The 24,461-nt window shown below is 47.2% G+C and overlaps 1 protein-coding gene across 2 annotated transcripts in view; it reads right to left on the bottom strand.

The window, feature by feature from the left end:
• Window positions 1-24,461, bottom strand: part of ZDHHC14 (zinc finger DHHC-type containing 14) — a 305,773-nt gene that overhangs the window by 67,814 nt on the left and 213,498 nt on the right. For both annotated transcript variants that reach the window (XM_003271744.3, XM_030809891.1), the window contains exon 3: window positions 16,245-16,403. In XM_003271744.3, the coding sequence (XP_003271792.1) occupies window positions 16,245-16,403 (159 nt within the window). The remainder of the gene's footprint in view (window positions 1-16,244; window positions 16,404-24,461) is intronic.

The raw sequence follows: 24,461 nt of genomic DNA, 5'->3' as shown, positions 1-24,461 counted from the left end.
GAGCTTCTCCTTCAGAGCCAGCCATGGACTTCTCTGCCCAGTGCGAGCTGCCCTCAGCTCCTTCTAAGGCCTCTCCTGTCCAGTGCCGTTGCTGCTACATCCATTTCCCACCTCTCGCTTTCCCTCCAGGTGCGCACCTTTTGACACAGGCAGTGCTCAGCTCTGACTCTTTGGAGCTGATCCCACTGTTTCGAGGTCCTCATGTTGATTTTCGGCTGCCACAGATCAAGTTCTGGACCAAGAACCCGAGGGGTCCAGGTAGTTACACCGAATTATATACTTTATAGACTCAGGTCACCAAGTCATGATCCACTTAAAATATGTGAACTCTACTTTTCCTTAAAAGCATTACTTGGTAGCATGGGGAAAAAAACCATGCTCTCAGGAACCAGAGGGGTCAAGCACTCTCCTTTGCCCCAACTCCAGGAATTTAATGAAGTATCAAGTCCTGCCAGTTCTTTGGCTGAAATTTTTCCGGAATCATCCACATCTTTCTGTCTCCTCGGCCACTGCCCTGGCCTGGACTCCAGTGCCCTGTCCTGCCCTGTGGGGACAGCCCTCCCTCTTGGCTCTGTCGTGCCACCATCCAGTTTGTTCTCTGCCGGAGAGACAGAGGACACTTTTTGAAGCATGCATTGGATAAGGCCACTTTCGTCTCTTGTCCTCAGATAAGATCAACACTCCTTTGCTTGGCTTATAAGGTGCCTGCCTACCTCCTGGCCTGTTGCAGCCCTCTCTGCCACACTGACTCACTCTGACCTGAGTCTCCATGTCAGCCACACCTCTAGTCCCTCGGGCAGGCCCACCTTCTCCTGCCTGGGCTCAGCACAGGCGTCCTCCCACTTGTGCAGCAGCGTCTTCCTGCTAGCTCTCCTCTCTCTGCCTGGCTAACCAGAGCTCAGCCCAGATGGGACGCTGCTTCCTCCAGGTTGGGCATCTCTCCCGTATGCTCCCATGTGAGCTGGACTTTCCTGTTGTGTCACTCACCTCCCTGTACCACCGGTGCCTCCTAATCCACCTGTGCTCCTTGGTGGGTACCTCTGAGCTCTTTGCAGGCAGAGCCATGTTGATCACATTCACGACTGTCTCCCAGAGCTCCTGAGCACGGAGCCCGCATATAATCAACCGTCAATGGATATTTCTTAAGTAGGGTGAATGAATGACGTGCTTCCCGCTCTGGGTACAGCTCTGAGGACTCCCCCTGAGCACACACTGCATGACGGCAAATCCATGCACGCACAGCGTGACTTCCTGTCCTCCAGCGAAGTGTCAGCATGAGCAGAGGTGGAAAAAAATGCATGTTTTTCAATTCATTGGTGAAAAACAAACCCATAAATCAGTAGTAATAAGCAGTGGATTTTCAGGCACAAACCGGGTAGACACTGGTAACTTTTATCATATAATGGCACATCGCATTGTTAGGAATTTAACTTGTGAGAGCCAAGAAGACATTCTGCAATACGATCTTGTTTTTGTCAACTTTCAATGGAAATGGATGTGATACAAGCCCTCAGCCCATGTGGAGCTTGGAAAGAATCGCTGCTTCAAATTTAAGATGGCACTGTCAATATTCTATTCTCTCTTGTGAACAGGTTTTAATCTCTTTAACTACACTGAGGGTTCTTTTCTTCCCAATATTTCTCGGTGGCTAAAAGGGACTGAAGCAAGCATGAACAACGAGAGGGAACGAAGGCTCTCCAACGTTTACACAGCCATGAAGATGGGTTCTGTTTACCCAGACGAAAGGGCAGGGGGCACCTGCACAGACTTCACCCTGCCACTGCCCGTTCTCTTGCTTCTTTGCAATGAAAGGGTTAAACACCCTTTGCTCCCAGAAAACCCCAGGCCAGGCAGGCCACACTGTGGGTGGTCCTTCCTCCCCACCCTCAGGAAACTGCATGCTGCACACCTGTGTTTGGGTTGCGAGAGGAAAAGAGGAAGAAAGAGAGGAAGCGGAATGAGCCCACTGTAGTTTGTTTGTTTTAAAAAAAGAGCCTTTAAACGCGACATTCTTGAAAGAAATGGTTTCGTATACTATTTGAAAAAAAATCTACACAAACCCCTTCCTTGGTCGGGCGGAGAGATAATGTGACTTGTCATCTTAGGGAGTCTATTTTCTAACAATTTAAGAGCCTCAACAAGAGTGAACCAGGGATTCTGAGCTTTCTTGTGTGTGTCATGAAGTCCTCAGCATTCAGCTGAGGCCCGTGAACCCCTTCCCAGCATGTTTCTAAATACATAAATACGTGAGATGACAAAAGAAAGCAATAACAAAAACAATGTTTCTAACATAATTTTGACATCGTGATATAGAAAAATACATGCTTACTTATGAATATGCTAACTAGTAAGATCTACGGTTTATCAACTTCCACAATTTTGAAGTAGTAGCAAGTGTAAATGTTATGCTGAGCTATCTGCGATAACCGTGACACCACATAAAATAGCTGCAGTTTCTAGTGGTGACAAACACCACTAGTGTGATGTGTTTCCCATATTCATTAAAGGAAATATTCAATTTCATTTAGACGTTAGTGGAAATAAAGATGTAATTGTTTTCCTCTCCAAGTTCGTGGATCCCTGAATTCCATTCATGTCACCCAGGTCAGGAATCCCCACTCTAAACAAATCCTAGAAGCAAAGTCCTTGACCCCGGGTCAGGCCATGCCCTGGGAGGTGACGGGGTCCCAGGGGTAAGCTGCACTTCTGCACCAGGGCCATGAGCCTGCTCTGACTGCCCTCACAGCAAGTGATCACCCATCCCGGCTTCTTGGCGACCTCACTCTCTCGAGGCCATGGAGCAGACCACTGGACGTTTCCATCCAAGTTGCTGCATTCCATCATATTTCTGGCATCTCCTAATCCAAGCATGCAGCTCACCTCATTAAACTCTCTCCTCAGATTTTTCTTTTTTTTTTTTTTTGAGGTGGAGTTTTGCTCTTGACCCCCAGGCTGGAATGCAGTGGCACAATCTCTGCTCACTGTAACCTCCGCCTCCTGGGTTCAAGCAATACTCCTGCCTCAGCCTCCTGAGTAGCTGGGATTACAGGCAGCTACCACCATGCCCAGCTAATTTTTGTATTTTTAGCAGACACAGGGTTTTACCATGTTGGCCATGGCTAGTCTCGAACTCCTGACCTCAGCTGATCCACCCACCTCGGCCTCCCAAAGTACTTGGATTACAGGTATGAGCCACCGCTTCCAGCCTCTCCTCAGATCTTAAGGGGCTCATGGGAGCCTTGAAGGGGAAAATGCCCAGTCTGAGGCATAGAGAGCCTGTGTTATCCTGAAAACTGAAATGTGCAGGTAGTAAAATTTCAGGAGAGTAATGCAATCTTCATATACACATATGAGAGAATTTTTAAACATGTAAAGTACTCAGCACATATATCTTGTCTTGTTAACTTCATGATAATCCTGGGGGAAGAACTAGCAAGTTGAGCTTATTTATGACTTTGCCTGGGCTCAGCTGGGTTATAACAGATGGTTACATTCTCTACTCCTCCTGGAGTCTTCAAAAGCCTTCACAGGCTGGTGACCACATGTGATTCATCCTTCTCTCCTCTCCTGCACGCCCCCCGCCCCCCACCCGCTGTGCCCACGCAGAGTCTCACTCACGGTTGACACCAATTGTTGGACACACTACAACGTTCCTGCTGGGCTGGGGTAGAAGTCATGGCCTTCCTCACATGTTAAAATCTGACTTGTCCACCTGCTGCTTGCCTGCTTTCAGGCCCACTGAGTGGCTGTCTGCTCTAAGTCCATGAACCATTATGAACCTTCACACAGGGCCTGGGATGCTGCCTTCCAGTTCTCACCTTGCTGTCTGATCGGAGTCAAGTCTCTGCCCTCTCTGAACCTGAGTTCCACAGCAAATGGGGGTGACACTTTCCAGCCCATTGCTTGGTAACATAGGGAAGACTTCCTTCAAATCTAAGAATCCATGCATAAATAAAGGATGGTATTATGAAAATGGAAGAGCTATCTTAGTACAAATAGTTTCTAAGTATTCATTTCACTTATCTAATTAAAAAAAGATAATCATTACATTTCCAAAGGCACATTACTGGATTTTAAAATACACTTTCTTCTTGCTTCTCCCAAAATATAATCTTTCCATTTCAATTAGTATTTTATTTAAAATACTTTTCAACCTTTTTTAAAACAAAGTAAAACTTAACCTGTTCCAGCAAACCAAATTATTTCATAGCTCTTTTTTAAAAAATGCGCAAATACATATTAAGCTTTCAAAACTAAGGCACATGGGTTATTATTCACTATCGAAGTTTCTAGGCTTTAACAGCTCAGTTCTGCCCAACTCCTACAAATAGTGGGTAGAATTTGGTGAAACATTTATTGCCAACATCCAACAGAGAGCAGCTGGATCAGCTGACACAACCACAAATATCTTGGAAGAAGAAACTTCAGGGCTGGTAAGGTATGTTTCATCTTCTGCTTCCCTAACTCCAATATCCATTGCTGGAAGCCAATTTCAATTCTGGGCAACTCACGTCAACAACAGATCACTGCGCACCTAGCAAGGCACTGTGTAGGGCTGGGCACGGTGGCTCACGCCTGTAATTCCAGCACTTTGGGAGGCCGAGGCGGGTGGATCACCTGAGGTCAGGAGTTCGAGACCAGCCTGACCAATATGGTAAAACCCTGTATCTACTAAAATTACAAAAATTAGCCGGGTGTGGTGGCACATGCCTGTAGTTCCAGCTACTTGGGAGGCTGAGGCAAGAGAATCGCTTGAACCCAGGAGGCAGAGGTTGCAGTGAGCCGAGATCGTGCCACTGCACTTCAGCCTGGGTGACAGAGCAAGACTCCGTCTCAAAAAAAAAAAAAAAGTAACAAATACACAACTGCTTTTTAGAAAATAACTGGTCTTGGGTCTTTAAGTCTCCGCTCATGTGAGAGGCTGTATTGTTCTAGTAAACACAGTCATCCCTCTGTATCCAAGGGGGATTGCTTCTGGGACCTCCCTCAGATATCAAAACCCACAGATGCTCAAATCCCTGCTAAGAAATGGAGTAGTGTTTGCATATAGCCTATGCATAGCCTCCAGTATCCTTCAGGTCAACTCTGGATTACATTTTTTTTTTTTTTTTTTTTTTAAAGACAGGATTTCACTCCATCACCCAGGCTGGAGTGCAGAGGCCTGATCAAGGCTCACTGTAGCCTCAACCTCCCTGGTTCAGGTGATCCACCTGCCTCAGCCTCCTGGGTAGCTGGGCTTACAGGCACCCGCCACCACGCCTAGCTAATTTTTGTATTTTTTGTAGAGATGGAGTTTTGCCATGTTGCCCAGGCTGGTCTTGAACTCCGGGGCTCAAGCCATCTGCACACCTCAGCCTCCCCTGTACCCGTTCAGTACAGGCATAATTTTTTCTCTTAGTATATTTGATTTGAGGTTGGTTGAATCCATGGATGTGGAACCCATGAATACAGAGAGCCAAATGTATTCACTTCTCTCCCTCTTGAGGTGGCGTGCCCTTCCCTGTGCCACTGACATGTTGTGTGCCTTCCTTGGGCAATGGAGTCTTCGCCACAGGCAGAGGTTGTAAGGGATACTGCATGTCTCAGCTCTAGGCCATGGCGGCCAGTACCATAGGTAGCTGCCCTCCCTTCAGCCTGGGTCCTGGAAAAACATTTGAGGAGACCTGAACCTGAATCAACACCCAGGGCCGAGCCTTGCCCAATCCCCAGAGCTGCCCCAGATGTCCCACAGCCACATGAGAAAAAGAAATGCTGCTTGTTAAGAGCCACAGAGGTTTTTGAGGGTGCTTATAATACGGCATCATCAGACCACAGCTACCTACTACCTGTCATCAACTCACTTTATACTCGGATGCCAGATCAGTCCTCCTAGGGCTGAATTCCAGCCCTCTCAATCTCCTGTTCAAACATCGTGCTTCAGCGGCTGAGTCAAGTCCCTCTTTCCTAGATGGGCATCCAAGGACCTCTCAGTGTGGCTGCCAGCTAATTTCTTCAGCCTTTCCTCTCATTTCTCCCCTTTATGGGAATTGGTCTAAAATGACCATCCTGAGTGCTACAACCTTGTCAAATACTTCTTTATGATGTTAGTTAACTTTTCATAACTACGTGGAAAACTCGTTAAGGGCAGGGAACGAACCTGTGTGAGATTTCTTTGCCCTCTACTTGCACATAGCAGCCACTCCATAAATGCCTCTGGATTCATTGTAAACGCTTGCTTCACAAAGCGTTCCATAGAGACGGCTGGATTCCCCACCTGACTCTCCATGTCCAGCCCTGGGCCCTGGCACTGCCATGAAGCACTGTGGATGTCCCACCCTGCGGTGAGCCACGGCAACATCCACTGCAGACACCCAGGGGGACGATGGCCCCACAGTCTGGGGTGTGCAGGTACTTTTCAGAGAGCTCAGTGACTAGCAGAGGGTGCAGACATGACTGGTGGCTTGGACCCAAAAGCATGGATTAGATTGTTTGATCGATTTTTAAGTTTAGTTACAGGACCTGTTGCTTAAACCATAAAGAAAGGACTCAACTCCAGACATTAAGATAAAACTGACAGGCTAGCATGAAGGGGCTGGTGCCCTCAGCAGCAGCAGAACCCAGCCTGGGTACGGAGCATTCCAGAAAGCTCAGAGGAAGCATCCTCCTGGCGGGTAAAGAGTAAGCAGCTCCCTGTATGCTCAGGAGCCCGGCCTTCCTGACGCTTTCACACATCCCGCCAGGCTGGATGCCCTGCCTCCCCTGAACATCCCTGAGCTTCTGTCCTACCGTTCAGTGCCCCGGGTAGCCTACACACTCTAACTCCTACTTAGCCTTGGCAACTCAGCATAGGGACCAACTGGGGAATCTGCGCTCTCCCAGAACCTGCACACAGCTCCCGGTGGCACTGAATGCATTCTTTTTTTTTTGAAACGGAGTCTTGCTCTGTCACCCAAGCTGGAGTACAGTGGTGCCATCTCGGCTCACTGCAACCTCTGCCTCCCAGGTTCAAGCGATTCTCCTGCCTCAGCCCTCCTAGTAGCTGGGATTACAGGTGCTAATTTTTGGATTTTTAGTAGAGACGGGGTTTCACCATGTTGGCCATGCTGGTCTCGAACACCTGACCTCAAGTGACTGGCCCACCTTGGCCTCCCAAAGTGCTGGGATTACAGGCGTGAGCCACCATGACCAGCCTGAATGTATTTTTTTTTTTTTTTTGAGACAGAGTCTCGCTCTGTCCCCAGGCTGGAGTGCAGTGGTACAATCTCAGCTCACTGCAACCTCAGCCTCCTGGGTTCAAGCAATTCTCCTGCCTCAGCCTCCCTAGTAGCTGGGATTACAGGGGTGCACTACCATGCCCAGCTAATTTTTGTATTTTTAGTAGAGACGGGGTTTCACCATGTTGGCCAGGATAGTCTCGATCTCTTGACCTTGTGATCTGCCCGCCTTGGCCTCCCAAAGTGCTGGGATTACAGGTGTGAGCCACCGTGCCTGGCCCTGAATGCATTCTTTATCTCCGCCTTCCCCAGCCAGAATGAAGACGCTGCCTACCAAGAATAGTGCATTTTAATGGTCACTTTGGAGATCTGGAAAATACAGATATGGGCAATGAAGAAATCACTTACACACATGCACATACACACAAGAGCATGTGCGTGGGCCCTGAAGTCACTTTCTGTAACTCATCTTTGGACTTCACAGGACTTCATAATATCAAATACTGCATGTTTCCTTGCATCGTTCTAGGTTTGAAATGTTATTGTTTGTTGTTTGTATATTCTTCTAATTACATTTCACAGCTATTTTATCTTGCCCCGACTCATAATTCATTAAATTTAAATAAATTTGTGAAGAGTACATGTCTTGATTTTTATTACAAATCCTAACTGATACACAGTATGCTATTTTAATGTATTTATCAGGTAACTGATAAACCTACTAAACATAAAAAAATAGTTCTAATGTTTGTTGGTACTGTTATTATTGTTCTTGTCAGCTACAAAATATGGTGATTTTGTTTCTTCTTTTTTGATAGTTACATATTTGTGTTTATTTTCCCACATTACCACATTAATTAGAAAAGATATTGTAAAATATTAGTAATGATACTAGGCATCCTAATTTGTTCCTAATTTTAATGTAAATCATGCCAGTGTTTTGCTATAGAGAAAATGTTAGCTTTTTTCCTTTTTAACATAATGTTAAAGAAATATTCTTCTGTATTAGTTTTTAATCACATAGCAATAGTTTTAGACAGCAAATTACCACAAATGACGGTCCTTCAAACAACACAAACTCATTGTCTCGTGATTTTTGTGGGTCAGGAGCCCAGCGCGCCAAGGCCAGGGGGAGCCTCTCTATCTGCAGTCAGGGCCTCTCCTGAGCTCTGTGCTGGAGGACAGGATTCACTGCCGTCCATCCTGCTCTGAAAGGGCACCGAGGCCTCCTGCACAGCATCTCTCCAGCTCTGCTCTTGAGGGCTCTTAGAATCACACTGGGCCCCTTGGATAATCCAGGATAAACTCTCTCAAGTCAGCTGATTAGTCACCTTTTATGACATCTACAAAGTCCCTTTTGCCAAGCAAGGTGACATAACAATTGGAGCAACCCGGGGGGGGTGTGAGGGTAAGGGGCAGTCATGGAGTCATGGGGGCCAGAATGCTGCCTACCATACCTCCCAATCTTGATACACTGAGTTCTACAGCTAGAAATGAATGTCTCGGCCAGGTGCGGTGGCTCACGCCTGTCATCCCAACACTTTGGGAGGTCAAGGTGGGCCAATCACTTGAGGTCAGGAGTTCAAGACCAGCCTGGCCAACATAATGAAACCCCATCTCCACTAAAAACACAAACATTAGCCAGGCGTGGTGGTGCACACATGTAATCCCAGCTACTCGGGAGGCTGAGGCAGGAGAATCACTTGAACCCGGGAGGCGGAGGTTGCAGTGAGCCGACATTGCACTACTGCACTCCAGCCTGGGCGACAGAGCAAGACTCTGTCACAAAAAATACGAAACAAATGTCGCATTTTATCAAATCCCTTTTTAGTATCTATTATCATGATCATATATACCTTTTATCTTTTGATCTATTGATATACTAATAGTTTTATTAACATTAAAAAATAATCACATTCCTGGAATACATCCTTCCATGTCATGACTAATTCTTTATTATACTGGTAGATTAAGTTTGCTATGTCTTCATGTTGGCTTGTTGTAATGTTTATAAATAAGGGTGGGGGTTTTATTTTGCATATTATTTTTGTAAGGTTTTGGTGTTAGGGTTATACTATTTTGGTGAAATGAACTGAAAAACCATTCAACCTTTCCAAAGCTCTCAGACACTACTCAGAACATAGGAAGTAAGCTGTCTGGGCCCAGCACCTTTCTCACATGGTTCTTCATCAAACTTTTCAGTTTTTCATGGCTAGTAATCAATTCCCGTTTTCTACTCATTCCTTGTCCCATTTTCCTATACAATCATGTTTCACTGAGATTTTTCAAATCAATTGGCATAGAGTTAACACAACAGGCAAAATAATGTATTTCCCAATAACTATAGAAAACAATCTCACCTATATTGGTTTCATTTGAATCTGTTACTCGCACTTTGTTAATTTCTTTGTCTTACCAGACGTTAATCCCTTGGCTGGTTGTTTTCTAAAGAATTAGATTCGGCATGCTATTGGTTGTTGTTTTCTAAGTCATTGTTTTCTTATAGTTGCCCTTAAGTTTATTTGCTGCTCTTTTTCTGCCTTCTGGAGATGGATGCTTTGTTCAGTTATTTGCTTCTAAGTTCAGTTTTTTGTACTAGACTTTTTGAACTATTTTTATTTCGTTGGCCATCCACCATTAAAGTAAACTTCCTGTTTGGGGAGAACCCCAAATAGGTGGGAGGCAGGGCCCCACCCTCCCATCCTCATTATAGATGCTGAGTGTGGGGCAGTCGCCACCTTCGCCTGGCTGTCTGCTTGGACATGGAAACAAAACAGGCCAGGGGCTCCCACCCAGGTGTCTGACTCCAGAGTTGTGGTCTTTGAAGACAGTCAGAGTTTCGAGTCGAGAGCTGCAGCAGAGGGAACTCAGTGGTGGTGCCACAAACGTCCTACCTGTGGCACTTGCCTCCTGCAACATCCTGCTGCAGATGCAACTGGCAGTGCAGGGCTGCCCAGCCTCCTCCACTGTTCCTGGTTTCTGAGCCTCATTCTCCAGCCTCCTTGTTGATTCTACCGGCAACCCGACAGTCTTCTGGTTAATTCCTCTTCTGCTTAGATTAACTATTTCTCATGTTTAAAATGTAGAATTCTGAATGGCATGGTTTTCTTTTGCATTGTTCTTACTGCCATTTTCTAAATATTTTACAACTGCAGTTTTGAAGTTTCTGTCACCCAAGATTTATGAAAAGCCTCTTTAAAAAGCTTCTTTATAAAGATTTATAAAAATTTTTTAAAGTTGTTTTTTAAAAGCATTACAATTGGGTAAGTTTGTGCATTTCTATCTTTGTGATTCATTTCTAGTTTTATTGTTTCATCAGATGACATTTTCAGTGTGATATCTGCCTTTAGAACGTTGGAAAGTGTTTTGGGCTTAATATGATTAATTTTTGTAAATGTCTCATGAATGGTTGAACATGGTAAGTACACTTTGTAAAAACGAAGTTCAACATACATTTATTATACTTATACACTGGCATACTCTACTTAGAGCTTGTTGACCTGAGCCATCAAAAACAGACGTATGCTATTGTTTCTCACTAGCATTACGTGTATAACAAATTACCTTTGCATTTTCTAACAACTTTTACTTTATATATTGTGATACAATGTTATTTGGTGCATAAATGTTGGTGACTTAATTCTACTCTTAACCAATATAAAATTACTCTTTAACCTGTGTAATATGATAAATACAATACTGTCTGCCTTGAGTTCTCCTTGGTCTGCTCTTAATAATGATCCCTGGGGACTGGCTCGTATTTTCACATACCTAGCTATTGTCACAGTGCCTAACACATAGATGCTTATTCAATGTTGGTGAAATGAAGAGATACTGGAAACCAGGATGATCAGTAAAGTCCTGTTTGTTTTGGTTCCAACAAGGATACAAATCTCAGCTCCCTCCATTCCCCTCCAATGACCTGCTTTCCTATGGGAAACTAACGGCCCCCTCATCATACCCAAATAGGTACAAAGTCATTCCCAAGTGCTAATCCACACCAGAAGGCAGCTGCAGGGCCAAATCTCTGCCATGTCCAACCTCTTAATGCACAACTGTGAAGCAGTGGCTGGGTTGCTGAGGGCAGCGCACAGCAGAGTGTATGCAACACACAAGGTATCTGCAGTCTGAGTTCAGACTCACACACAGAGGAAGCAGTGAGAGCAACAAGGGGGAGACACTGTGGGACAGAAGGCAGAGTGTGCAGTAAGATGCAGTCAAGTGCCCGGGAGAGGAAGAGCACAGCCGGAAAGAGGCGAGGGAATGAGAAAGGGAGCTTGTAAGGATTTAAAAGAGGAGGGGAAAGTCCTGCCAGAAATAAAAGCGACTGGACATTGAGTCCCTGCAGAGGGCGCCTGGAGGTTCTTTGTGGCACCCACACCAAAAATGACAGGACAGAAGACAAGGGACCAGGCCATGTCCTGGATGTGGGAGGAGGCTGGTGCTGCTCGGTGCCCCCCAGGGGCTAGCATGGCCTGAGGGCTCCATGTACTACTTCCTTCGTCTTGACAGCCCCTCCAGATGTGGCATCGCAGGTGCAGAGACAGTCCCAGTGCCCAGACAGGACAGCAGGGCTGGGACCCAGGCTGCAGCTGCCTCCAGAGGCCACCTCTGAGCCTCTAGGCTAAGCTGCCTGGGTCTGGGCAGAGTTAGGCAGACTCTTGTATAACGGGTTTGCAAATGCTGGCAGTGTTTCATCTTACTGTCTAGCAAACTTTCTTATTAGTTTGTCCACAGTGTGTGATTAAAATCTAGTACATGTAAATCCCTTTATATTACAGGTTTAGGCTGTACTAAAAATACCCATTCCAGCGAAAGCTGCTAGCTATTCTGACGCTGGACTAGGGCCCACCAAACGACAGACATCCCTCATAGGGCCTACCCCGTCAGAAAAACGAGGGCAGCATGCATCTGGGGCTTTAGAACATACACAGTGAGCCTGAAAGGGTCTCACAGGCCCATGTTTTGCCTCTTCAGCTCCTTCAGTTTCTCTCGCTTTAATGATTTGAGGGATATGAGGATCTGAGAGAGAAGAGGTGGCTCCCTGGCCCCAGCTGTTGGTTGTTTAAAAATATTCCGTAACCTCAAAGCCCGCCTGGATAAATAAACAACCCAAAATGCTGTGTTCCACATGTGCAGAAGCAACGCGATGGCAAGACTCAGAACCAGAGAGACGGTCAAGGATTCCAGAGAAACAGACAGACGGAAACAGGCAACAGGGACAAAGTCAGAGAGAGACAGAAAATATATTCACATCGATCATGGCAGATCATCTAAATCCTTCCAGATTACGGAGAAACAAGGCGATTCCTACTACTTTGTAAAGACACTTCTTGTTGTAATCAGTTACTTGGGAGCACTGACGGCGGCATTCCCATCACTGATGAGAACATCAATGGCCACAGCCATGCGCTTACTGGCCCCTCAGTGTGCCACAGGTCTGTCTGTGCTGGGTGCTGTGGCGGGCACTATCTCAGTTAATCTTCAAAAGAAACCGAGGGAGTGGCATTAGGATCACATCCATTTTACAGATGTGGTAACAGCTGGGAGCATTCGGACAACTTGCCAGGTTCCAGTATTGCTCAATGAGAGGACCAGGATTCAGCCCTGGCCTGTGTGTCCTCAGAGCCAGGTCCCCAACCACTGGGGATCTGCCAACTAACTCTGTGTTTGACCAGAGAAAGTTCTTTCCTCAGTCCTCAACTAAAAAGGCCCCTATGACTTTCAAACTTATTTAACAAAGAAAACTGCTCTTCTGAACGGCCTGGGAAGCTGCATTTTTCTTCTCTTCTCTCCCATGCAAAGTGACATTTATTTACTGTGCTTGGGAAGGACCAGCTCAAACCTGCTCGTTACAAGGTAAGGGAAGCCACAAGTTCCCACCTCAGCTTTCAGCATACCACTGTGCTATTTCCCTTGCTGCAAAAATAACTCTTTCAGTAAAAACTTTCCATCTAAAAATAAGATCATGGCTAACTCTGCAGCTACCCTTCTCAGGGGGAGACACTTGCCTTCCACTCTATTTTCCTGAATGCAGAAGGTCCAATCTGCTGTCCTGCTCATCAGTCAACCAAAGGCCCAAGTGTCCCATAATTAACCGGAAAACCGAAGCTATGCAGGTTTCAATCACTGGGTGGTGTTTTGAGGAGACCTGTGGGCAGCTTTATTTTAGATCACTCATATGCTACTTCTTCACCTGTCCCCCACGGAGCTGGCCCTGAGCACCACTCAGAGGCCCCGGCTTGCGGTGTGCTCCTGGGCTCCAGCCTTTCTCCTCTAGATCCCGCCCCAAACTTCCCCACTTCCTCTCCTTTCCCTTTCTCTTTCCTGTTCTGGGTCTCCCATACATAGACCACCACCATGTTTGGATGTGGATGCTGGGTGGCCACTGTGACTTTGATTTACCAGAAAGGTGGAGGCCTGGCTCCTGGCCTATTATAGCCTGGTGGCTCCTAGGTTCACGGCTGGTAGAGTGCACAGGAGAGGATCCTATTGGAAACACTCACACATGCAGAAGTACACCGTCACTGGGGAAAGGCACAGTTGTGATAAGGGGCTTTTACATCTCATTCATCAGGGTTCTTTAAGGGACACATACACCTGTGGGCAATGGGCGGGAACAAATGTGATTATACTAACTTTCAGAGCAGTGTCTGATAATAATCCAAAAGGAATTTTAAAATAGTAAGTTATAGGAGATTGAGAAGAAAATTTTGACTGTGATTAAAAATCTAGCCTAGGCCAGGAGCAGTGGCTCACATCTGTAATCCCAGCACTTCGGGAGGCCAAGGCAGGTGGATCACTTGAGGCCAGGAGTTCAAGACCAGCCTGGCCAACATGGTGAAACCTCGTCTCTAAGAAAAATACAAAAAAATTAGCCGGGCATGGTGGCATAAGCCTGTAGTCCAGCTACTCAGGAGGCTGAGGCAGGAGAATTGTTTGAACCCGGGAGGTGGAGGTTGCAATGAGCTGAGATCGTGCCACTGCACTCCAGCCTGGATGACAGAGCAAGACTCCATAAAAGAAAAAAAAAAAATCTAGCCTAGAGACAAGAAACAGAGGATAAATGAGTGGACACACTGGGGGTGTTTAGAAATGAGTAAAAAGTTTTATAAATGATAAAGAGAAGGAAGTACCCAGTAAGACCTTTAGTTTTATAGATAACAACACCCTATCTACCAAAATACAGTCTGGAATAAGGCATTAGACCTCCAGAAGGCATGCAGAATGACAGAAGAGTTTATGTGCACGAGTGTAAGACACACACTGTCCCATCATGTCACAGGCCTGGAGGTCAAAATTACAACCCAAGAAAGCGTGTTGAGAACTCCTACAGGTAGACGGTTCCCCCAAAGATATTTAAGATGCTGTGCTCCTTCAGCTTAAATTGTCCCCAAGATAGGTGTGGAATGCACACTGGGGCTGGTGTCACCAGGAAGGGTATTGGTAATCAAACAAAGGCTGACGTGTGTCCTTGTAGAAACCCTGGTGTGCCCCCACATGGAGAACTAGGTGTAGTTTTGGCCACTGCATCTACGGAAGGTCAAGACATTGTCCAGAGAAAGCTGATCGAAACTATCAAGAGAGGAGGAGTAACAAGAGCACAGCAGCTGACAATTACAGAGCGTTTGCTAGATGCCAGGCATTTTCCACCTGTTCATTCATTTATTCTCTCCACCATCCCATGCGGCAGGCAGTTATCAACCCCACCGCAGAGACGAGGAAACTGAGGCACACAGCGTTTCAGTACCTTGCCTGTCACGCAGCTGGTATTTGAACCCAGGCCGTGCAGTGCCAGATCCCGTGCTCTTAACTATCAGCTACTTCCTACATGGGAGAAACAGAACACATTCCATACTGTGCTGTTGGGGAGGCAAGGCTGAAAGTAATTTATCTATATTAAGAAAACCAAGACGAGGCCTGATAGAGAAAACATGAGCTTTGTGGCAAACTGTAGATGATTAAAGTTAGGGTAAAGTTAATTTAAGACAAATAAACGGAAGACTGCTTTGCACAGCAGGACGTACATTATAAAATGTTATTTTTCTCAAGAAGAATTGAGACTACAAATTCTAAGACTCACGAAGAGTGTTGGCAATCAATGCTGTGTTACTAAGGGAAGCTAGGTTTGTTCTGAGGTGCACTCCCATCCTTTCAGTTATGAGGTAACAGGGTTTCCATCGCTTATTCTCCCAAGAATACCCCTGGTCACTTCTGCTAGAGGCAGGCCATGAGTCTTCCCCACTGTGGCAAAGCTTTTATCCTCTCCTTGCTTCCCTTCCTGTCACTTGGGTGTTCTGCCATCTCCTTGCCAACCTCATCTCTAGGCAGCTCCAGCCACAGAGAGAAGAGAGTCTGTGGGTGTGGGGAGCAGCTCTCAGTCTGCAGTGACAACAGGCGCTTGCCAAATAATCCCAGGGGCTAGGCTCGGGTCACTTGTAGAAGGCCCGTGCTGGGCCAGTGGTAGGGCCCAGCCTTACAGCTGCAGACCTCTGAGCTCTCAGTTCCCTTTGCCTGTTTCCCTAGCCTGTCCTGGAGAAAGCTGGGAGGCAGAGAGGGGAGGCCTTGGTCGTCTCCGGCAAGAATACAGATCCTAACTCCAGCCCCTGGAGGAGAGGTCTCCTGGACCCTGCCTCTTTTCCTGTCCCCAGAAGGACTGGGGATTGAACGCCCCCAGCTCCTCTGAGGAGCTGGGACAAACAACTGCACAAGGGTGCCTCCCGTGGGTGTGTGGCCAGCCCTGCGGCAATCGAGGGGCCTGGGGGCGACATGACTTTATTTCAAGTGCCTGCTGACCTGGCAGCCTTGGGAGACAGAGGACCCCATTCTGGTGCCTGTGCTGGGGGAGGCGCAGCCTAGGGCGGTGCAGGGTGTAAAGAGAATAAAAAAGAGATTTGGTGACTCTAGGCCCGGTGAACTCAATCAGTGGCAAGATGCAAATGCGCTGAAATAGTAACCATTACTGAGTGTTCCGTGGCGCGGGGCTGGAGAGGCGCAGAGCCCACCCGGAGGACCCGGGCTCCCGCCAGGCTCCGCCCAGGCACTACTCACCTACGCAGTTATCACAAAGGCTGCAATGGGAGGCGCGAGGGGGCCGGAAAATCTTGCAGGTGAAACAGTATTTAAGTTTCACGGTCTGGCCATTGATGATGACTTCTTTGGTTCTGGGAGGCGGGCGGTACCCCCCTGAACTGGTGCCGTTTGCGATATCTGTGGAGAAAAGAAGAGAAAGAGCGCACACACTTCAGAGCCTCCCTCGGCCTCGGCGGGACCCATCCGCCTGGAGTGGAAGCTCTAGGGCAGCAGGCACAGTGGCTGGCAGGGCCCCCGGTGCCCATGCTTTACTCAGGCAGGGGCTGTGGGACTCACCCTCCACTGGGGCCCAGGCCTGCTTCGTTGCACACGTGCAGGGGCCACGTGACTGAGCTCTGGCCAATGGAGCACAGCACACATGGCCCCGCCCAGCCAGGCCGTCCCTATGGAGCCCCACCCCTTTCCTCCTTCCCCCTCCCCTCCCTGTAGGCGGCAGGAGAGGCTCCAGGACACCTTGGGAGCCACAGCTGGGGAGTCGCCTGATTGCACAGAGGAGGGCCACCCTGACCTCTTCCCGCCTGCACAGGTCTATGAGCACCAAACTCCTGCCTTAAACCTGGGAAGGCTAGGGTGTTACTTGTTAGTGCTAGCCTTGCCCTCATTAACATACCACCCTAATTCGCTCTCCTGGAATGCTGGACTCCAAATCCAGCTCCAGGGTCCCTTCACCTTGCCCATTGGCTACCTCAAAAATGCCAAGTATAGAATGGGAGGGGGAGAATCCAGATTGTAAAAAATACATTTTAAAAAATCATTAAATGTATATTTTGAAAATCATGTCTACATTTCATCATCTCAATAGCACCTTTGATTTTTAGAACCAGTTCTAAAAATGTCAATGAAAATACAAACATGTAGAATTTTTAAATTTCCATTTTATCTTATCATCTCTGATTTCACATTGGGATCACATGGGAGCTTTTAAAACTCCCCTAAGGTGTGAACCCTGTCCCAGATTTATTAAATCAGAATGACCCGGGTTGTTCTCATGTGGGCAAGGGTTGAGAACCCCTGCTCTCTGGGAAGATAAAACTTCCAGTTTTATTTCACCTAGACTCCTCACAGCCCTATTAGCCTTGCCAAGAAGAAGTCAGGGCAGCTGGCTGTGCAGTCAAGAACAGGAGCACAGGGTGGATGGAGAAGATCAAGAACTTCCATGAGGGCTTCAGCTGAGACTCTGTGGCTGACAGATGCAAGCCAGACCTAAGGGACTGGATCAGTCCTGGGGAGCATCAGAGTTGGTAACATTAAAGATAACTGTTCATTTTAATTCTCACCCTCTTAAAGCACATACTATCAGAGATGGTATGCAATATTTTGGTTGATTTCCAAAGTGGTAGGAATTGGCCCCATCACCCACTCAGTCAACTCACACCACACCAACTCATCCTGGGCAATAATCATTGAGCAGAACTGCTGAGATCCTGGTCCTGCTGTCAGAGATTCTTTCATTGGTGTGGGACATTGTATTAGTCTGTTCTCATGCTGCTAATAAAGACATACCGGAGACTGGATAATTGATAAAGAGGTTTAGTTGACTCACAGTTCTGTAGGGCTGGGGAGGTCTCAGGAAATGTATAATCATGACAGAAAGGGAAGCAAACATGTCCTTCACATGGAAGCAGGGAGGAGAGGTGCCAAGCAAAGGGGAAAAAGCCTCTTATAAAAGAAACAGATCTCGTGAGATCACTATCACAAGAACAGCATGGGGGTAACTGCCTCCATGATTCAATTACCTCCCACTGGGTCCCTCCCATGACATGTAGAGATTATGGGAACCATAACTCAAGATGAGATTTAGGTGGGGACACAGCCAAACCATATCATTCTGCCCCTGGCCCCTCCCAAATCTCATGTCCTCACATTTTAAAACACAATCATGCCTTTCCAACAGTCCCCCAAAGTCTTAGCTCATTCCAGCATTAACCCAAAAGTCCAAGTCCAAGTCCAAAGACAAGGCAAGTTTCTTCTGTCTACAAGCCTGTAAAATCAAAAGCAAGTTAGCTATTTCCTAGATACAATGGGGGTACAGGCACTGGGTAAAATACACCTGTTCCAAATGGGAAACATTGGCCAAAAGAAATAGGCTACAGGCCCCATGCAAGTCTGAAATCTAATAGGTCAGTCATTAAAGCTTAAAGTTCCAAAATAATCTCCTTTGACTCCATGTCTCACATCCAGGTCATGCTGATGCAAGAGGTAGGCTCCCACAGCCTTGGGCAGCTCCGTCCTGTGACTTTGCAGGGTACAACCCCCCTCCCAACTGCTTTCATGGCTGGTGTTGAATGTCTTCAGCTTTTCTGGGCACACAGTGCAAGCTGTCAGTGGATCTACCATTCTGGGGTCTGGAAGATGGTGGTCCTCTTCTCACAGCTCCACAAGGCAGTGCCCCAGTGGGGACTCTATGTAGGTGCTCTGACCCCACATTTCCCTTCTGCACCGCCCTAACAGAGGTACTCCATGAGGGCTCCACCCCTGCAGAAAACTTCTGCCTAGACAGGCAGGCATTTCCATACATCCTCTGAAATCTAGGTGGAGATTCCCAAACCTCAATTATTGTCTTCTGTGCACCTATAGGACCAACACCACGTGGAAGCTACCAAGGCTTGGGGCTTACACCCTCTGAAGCCACGGCCTGAACTGAACCTTGGCCCCTTTTAGCCACGGCTGGAGTGGCTGGGTTAGAGTCCATAGGCTGCACACAGCAGGGGGGCCCTGGACCTGACCCAGGAAACCATTTTTTCCTTCTAGACCTCTGAGCCTGTGATGGGAGGGGCTACCATGAAGGTCTCTGACATGCCCTGGAGACATTTTCCCCATTGTCTTGGTGATTGACATTCAGCTCGTTGTTTCTTATGCAAATTTCTGCTGTCAGCTTGAATTTCTCCCCAGAAAATGGGTTTTTCTTTTCTACTGCATGATCAGGCTACAAATTTTCCAAACTTTTATGCTCTGTCACCTCTCAAATGCTTTGCTGCTTAGAAATTTCTTCCACCAGTACCGTAAATCATCTTTGAACTTGAGAAAGTTCAAAGTTCCACAGATCTCTAGGGCGGGGCAGAATGCCACCAGTCTCTTTGCTATATCATAACAAGAGTCACCTTTATTCCTGTTTCCAGGAAGTTTATCATCTCCACCTGAGACCACCTCAGCCTGGACTTCATTGTCCACATCACTATCAGCATTTTGGTCAAAGCCATTCAACAAGTCTCTAGGAAGTTCCAAACTTTCCCACATCTTCCTATCTTCTTCTGAGCCTTCCAAACTGTTCCAGCCTCTCCCTGTTACCCACTTTCAAAGTCGCTTCCACATTTTCAGGTATCTTTATAGCAGTGCCCCACTACCCAATACCAATTTACTGTATTAGTCCATTCTCATGCTACTATAAGGACATATCTGAGACTGGGTAATTTATAAAGGAAAGAGGTTTAAATGACTCACAGTTCTGAAGAGCTGGGGAGGCCTCAGGAAACTCACAATCCTGGCAGAAGGGGAAGCAAACACATCCTTCTTCACATGGTGGCAGGAAGGAGAAGTGCCGAGCAAATATCTCGTGAGAACTCACTCACTATCATGAGAATAGCATGGAGGTAACCACCCCCATGATTCAATTACCTCCCACTGTGTCCCTCCCATGACACATGGGGATTATGGGAACCACAATTCAAGATGAGATTTGGATGGGGACACAGCCAAACCATATCAGGCATTGAGATGTCTAAAAACTCCTCAGAGATGTTGATATGGTTTGGTTTTGTGTCCTTGCCCAGATCTCATGTTGAATTGTAATCCCCAATGTCAGAGGAGGGGCCTGGTGGGAGGTTACTGGATCATGCAGGTGGATTTCCCCCTTGCTGTTCTTCTGATAGTGAGTTCTCATGAGATCTGGTTGTTTAAAAGTGTGTAGCACCTCCCCTTGCACCCTCTTCCTCCTGCTCTGGCCATTTAAGACCTTCCTCTTTTCCTTCCTCCATGATTGTAAGTTTCCTGAGGCCTCCCCAGCCACGCTTCCTGTACAGTCTGTGGAACCATGAGCCAATAAAACCTCTTTTCTTTATAAATTACCCAGCCTCAGGTAGTTCTTAATAGCAATGTGAAAATAGACTAATACAGATGGGAATCTGCAGCTACAGATGGGAATCTGCAGCCAAAGATGAGAAGGCCTGCTCCAGGAGTGGTCCACCAGCATCCATACCATCTGACAGCCTAGCACAGAAGCAGATTCTTGGCTTGTCCAAACTATGGAATGGGAATCTGCATTTCACCAAGATTCCCCAGTGATTGAAACTTTCAGGTTTGAGAATCCCACTGTGGGGTGCCAGCAAATACTCTCCAGTCCACACATTCCTACGTGCCTCTTTATTATGTACTCAAATACACTCACTTGCATGATAAAGAGCTAAACTTAGAGAACACAGCTTAGCCAGATGAGGGGCCACGTCACAGAACACATTTTCACGCAGAGCACTTGGTGGTTTAGAATGGCTCAGTGTATCTGGAAAGCTGTGCCATTCTGCCCCCAAGCAGGGCTGCTGTCACTCACTGACAGTACCTACGACTCACATGTCATGATTCAGGGCGTCCAAAAGGTATGCCCCTCCCTGCAATCTTCTTTAAAAATATATATTTTTTTTAATTTTTAGAAATAGTCTCACTCTGTTACCCTGGCTGGAGTGCAGTGGCACTATCATAGCTCACTGCAGCCTTGACCTCCCAGGCTCAGGTGATCCTCCCACCTCAGCCTCCCAAGCTGCTTGGACTACAGGTATTCACCACCATGCCTGGCTAATTTTTAAATTTTTAAAATTATTTATTTATTTGAGAAACGGAATCTTGCTCTGTCACCCAGGCTGGAGTGCAGTGGTGTGACCTTGGCTCACTGCACCCTCTGCCTCCCAGGTTCAAGCCATTCTCCTGTCTCAGCTTCCCAAGTAGCTGGGACTATAGGCATGCACCACCATGCCCAGCTAATTTTTGTATTTTTTTTTAGTAGAGATGGGGTTTCACTATATGTTGGCCAGGCTGGTCTGAAACTCCTGACCTCAGGTGATCCACCTGCCTTCGCCTCCCAAAGTGCTGGGATTACAGGCATGAGTCACCATGCCCAGCCTAATTTTTAAATTTTTTTGAGAGACAGGGTCTCACACTGTTGCCCAGGGGGGTCTCGCGCAACTGGCCTCAAGCTAGTGATCCTCCCACCTTGGCCTCCCAAAGTGGTTACAGGCATGAGCCACTGTGCCCAGCCTCGGTCTTCCTTAAATGGCTGTCAGAGGTCTGGAAATCTGCCATAGCCTTCTAGCCTAAGGCTTTGGTGTTTGTGAAAGTATAATCCCAGAGTTAAGGAGAGTGCTTTGAACTGCTACTGGCCATGAATTATTCATGGAAAATTAAAGTTCCAGGTGGAGGGAGAGCAGGCAATGTGGAGGGCAGCGTGGGGCAATGGCAGTAAGAAGAAGCCAGTCTCCTACTTCTCTCTTCCTGAGGCCCAAACCTTCTGCTTAGAATAATTGAACAGCTGTGGAGCCAGTCCAAGGACTCTGGGTGGCCTTGCCCTGCCAAGTAGGATACCCTCTTTTGGCAGGTGCCCCGTCTGCCTGGCACTCCAGGTGGCTGCCCCATCAAATGGCACTAACGTCACAGGCATCTGGAGAGGCGCTGAGCTCCAAAAGCAGGGGCCTTAAGAAGAGGGAGGCCTTGCAACTGATTCTGCAATAAGGCGAGAACAAAGAGATGGCATGACTGTGTGCTTCCCCTGAGCATTGGATAGAAATCACTGGCTTTGAATCTATCAAAGAGAAGGTCAGGCCTCTATGGGTGCCAGCTGGATGCCACTGAGGCCTAGATTAATAATAATCCTTATGTCAGCTGTGAAATCTATTGCCTCTATTTACTCCTGCAAACATGGGTAGAAAAACTAGACCTGATATCTTTTTAAAAAATACTAAATCAAACATTTGTGTTAATTTCAGCAGAAAAGTTTAGAAACTGAATTGTGAAGGTGAATATTTTAAAATGCAGGAATGACAAACGTATCAACACTACAACTATTTAAATAGCCTAGTTCTGAGTAGCAATGACTTGATAAAGCGAGTATTTGCTGGCACTCCTGAAGATAAACTCTATTGATCTTTAGTTCCAAAGTGCATTTTTTTTAAAAGATTGAACCTCTGTTACAAAGAGGTGAAATGCTAAAAGCTAGAATTCAAAAGACATAGTAAACTGAAGCTTAAGAATTAAACCCAAACCCAAAACTCTTTAACTATTTGTAGAGCTCTTTATGTAAAAGATATGGAAGGATCAGAAGACCTGGATTCAGGGCCCAGTGATGCCACGAAAAAAGTCAACCAATATTTATGAAGGATTTACTATAAGCCAGTGCTGCACCAGGGGTTGCGGAGGGCTGCTGGGGTGCTGGGAGGGCTCTGCTGGGCTGTCTGATGAGCACAGCAAGTCTCGGGCCCGTCTTGCCACTCGTTCTGATCTGATCTGTTCTCCTGGCCCTTAAAGAGTCAGCTTTCTAAATGCAAGTCCCACCAAGAAACTCAGGCCCTCCCATGCAGCACACAATCCGTGAACCTTCTCTCTCCTTGCACGATCTTCCACGGAGCCTGTGCTCAAAACACAGTGGCCTCCTTGGGTTTCCCTGAGTGGGCAATGCTGGTTTCTACTTCCAGGCATTTGCACGTGATATTTTCTCTGCTCAGGATTCCCTCGCCTGCTGTCTGCGCAGATAATCCTATCCTTTGAGGACCAGTTCCAGCTTCTCTTGTGAAAACACTTTGCAAGCAAAGTTACTTGTTTCCTCCTTTGGGCTGTCACTGCGCCTGCCTTGTTTATTTATCCAGCCACTAGATCTGTATTGCGCTTCTACTGGGGCCAGCCCTGGGCTCTGAGCTGGGGACACAGCAGGAACTCAGACTTCTTCTCTGCTGGTGGTGTTTACAGGCCAGAGGGAAGACCCAGTACTGATGATGTCAGGAGGATGTTTCCAGATCTTCCTGCTGCTCCAGAGCAGCGACCATGGCCTATCCACTTTCAAGTCCCCATCGTCCAGCAGAGGGTCTAGCACACAGGAGATGCCCAAGATGGAGGACTGCCATGCTCCCGCACCTCCACCCTGCCTGGGAATCACAGCCGCAGGCCCTCAAGTGCTGCAATGCTGTCCACCAGGCAGGCCACTCTTGTGCCTACAGCCCCTCACTTGCAGAGGACACCTTTCCAAGGTGCTCTGTGGATCTGACTCTTTCAAAACTTGTCCACAAGCTGCTGCTGATTCAGAGCCAACCTCGCATGGCCAGGCAGCACCCCCAAAAAGGGCCAGCTGAGATGGCCAGCTGTGTACCTCAGGGAGCCCCGCCGTTCTTTCTTCCGCACAATGCATCCAACAGCTGCCTAGGCCCATGGCTTTCAGGCACGCTTGCATCCAGGACAGATGGGAACAAGGGGGCTTGAAACCCAGGGCTTCACGTACCAACCTTAGCACAAAGAAACTTTTTCTTCAGTGTTCTAGCCTGAGGCCAGTGGCCAATCATGAAGTCTTTCTGTCATCTCTGGAGATCACAAACACCTGTAGCCTGTGTCATGTGGCACAAAGAGAGAAGTAGAGGGAGGGTTCCTGCTGTACTCAATTTTTCTGGTTTTGGGTGGTTTTTTTTTGTATTTTTGGTTTCCTTTGGTTGTTGGTAACAATTGTGCCTCTGCCTCTTTGGGCTGCGCTTTGTGGCTTAAGTACAGCAATTGAAAAAGGAATAATGGGCATTTGCAATAGCTAGTGGGTCAAACACTGGAATTTTTGGGGGAAAACCTCTAGCAGTTAGGCAAGTGTATATCAGTCAGTATTTTTATTTATTTATTTATTTATTGAGATGGAGTTTTGCTCTTGTCACCTAGGCTGGAGTGCAATGGCATGGTCTCGGCTCACTGCAATCTCTGCCTCCTGGGTTCAAGCAATTCTCCTGCCTCAGCCTCCCGAGTAGCTGGGACTACAAGCTCCTGCCACCACACCCAGCTAATTTTTTTTGTATTTTTAGTAGAAACAGGGTTTTGCCATGTTGGCCAGGCTGGTCTCGAACTCCTGACCTTAGGTGATCCACCCGCCTCGGCCTCCCATAGGGCTGGGATTACAGCCATGAACCACTGTGCCCATCCCAAGTCAGTATTTTTCAAGGAGATTTT

This window comes from Nomascus leucogenys, chromosome 3 (genome assembly GCF_006542625.1).
Source record: "Nomascus leucogenys isolate Asia chromosome 3, Asia_NLE_v1, whole genome shotgun sequence".
NCBI lineage: Eukaryota > Metazoa > Chordata > Mammalia > Primates > Hylobatidae > Nomascus > Nomascus leucogenys.
The sequence above is the reverse complement of the archived record's forward strand: the minus strand, read 5'-3'. Positions and strand labels throughout refer to the sequence as shown.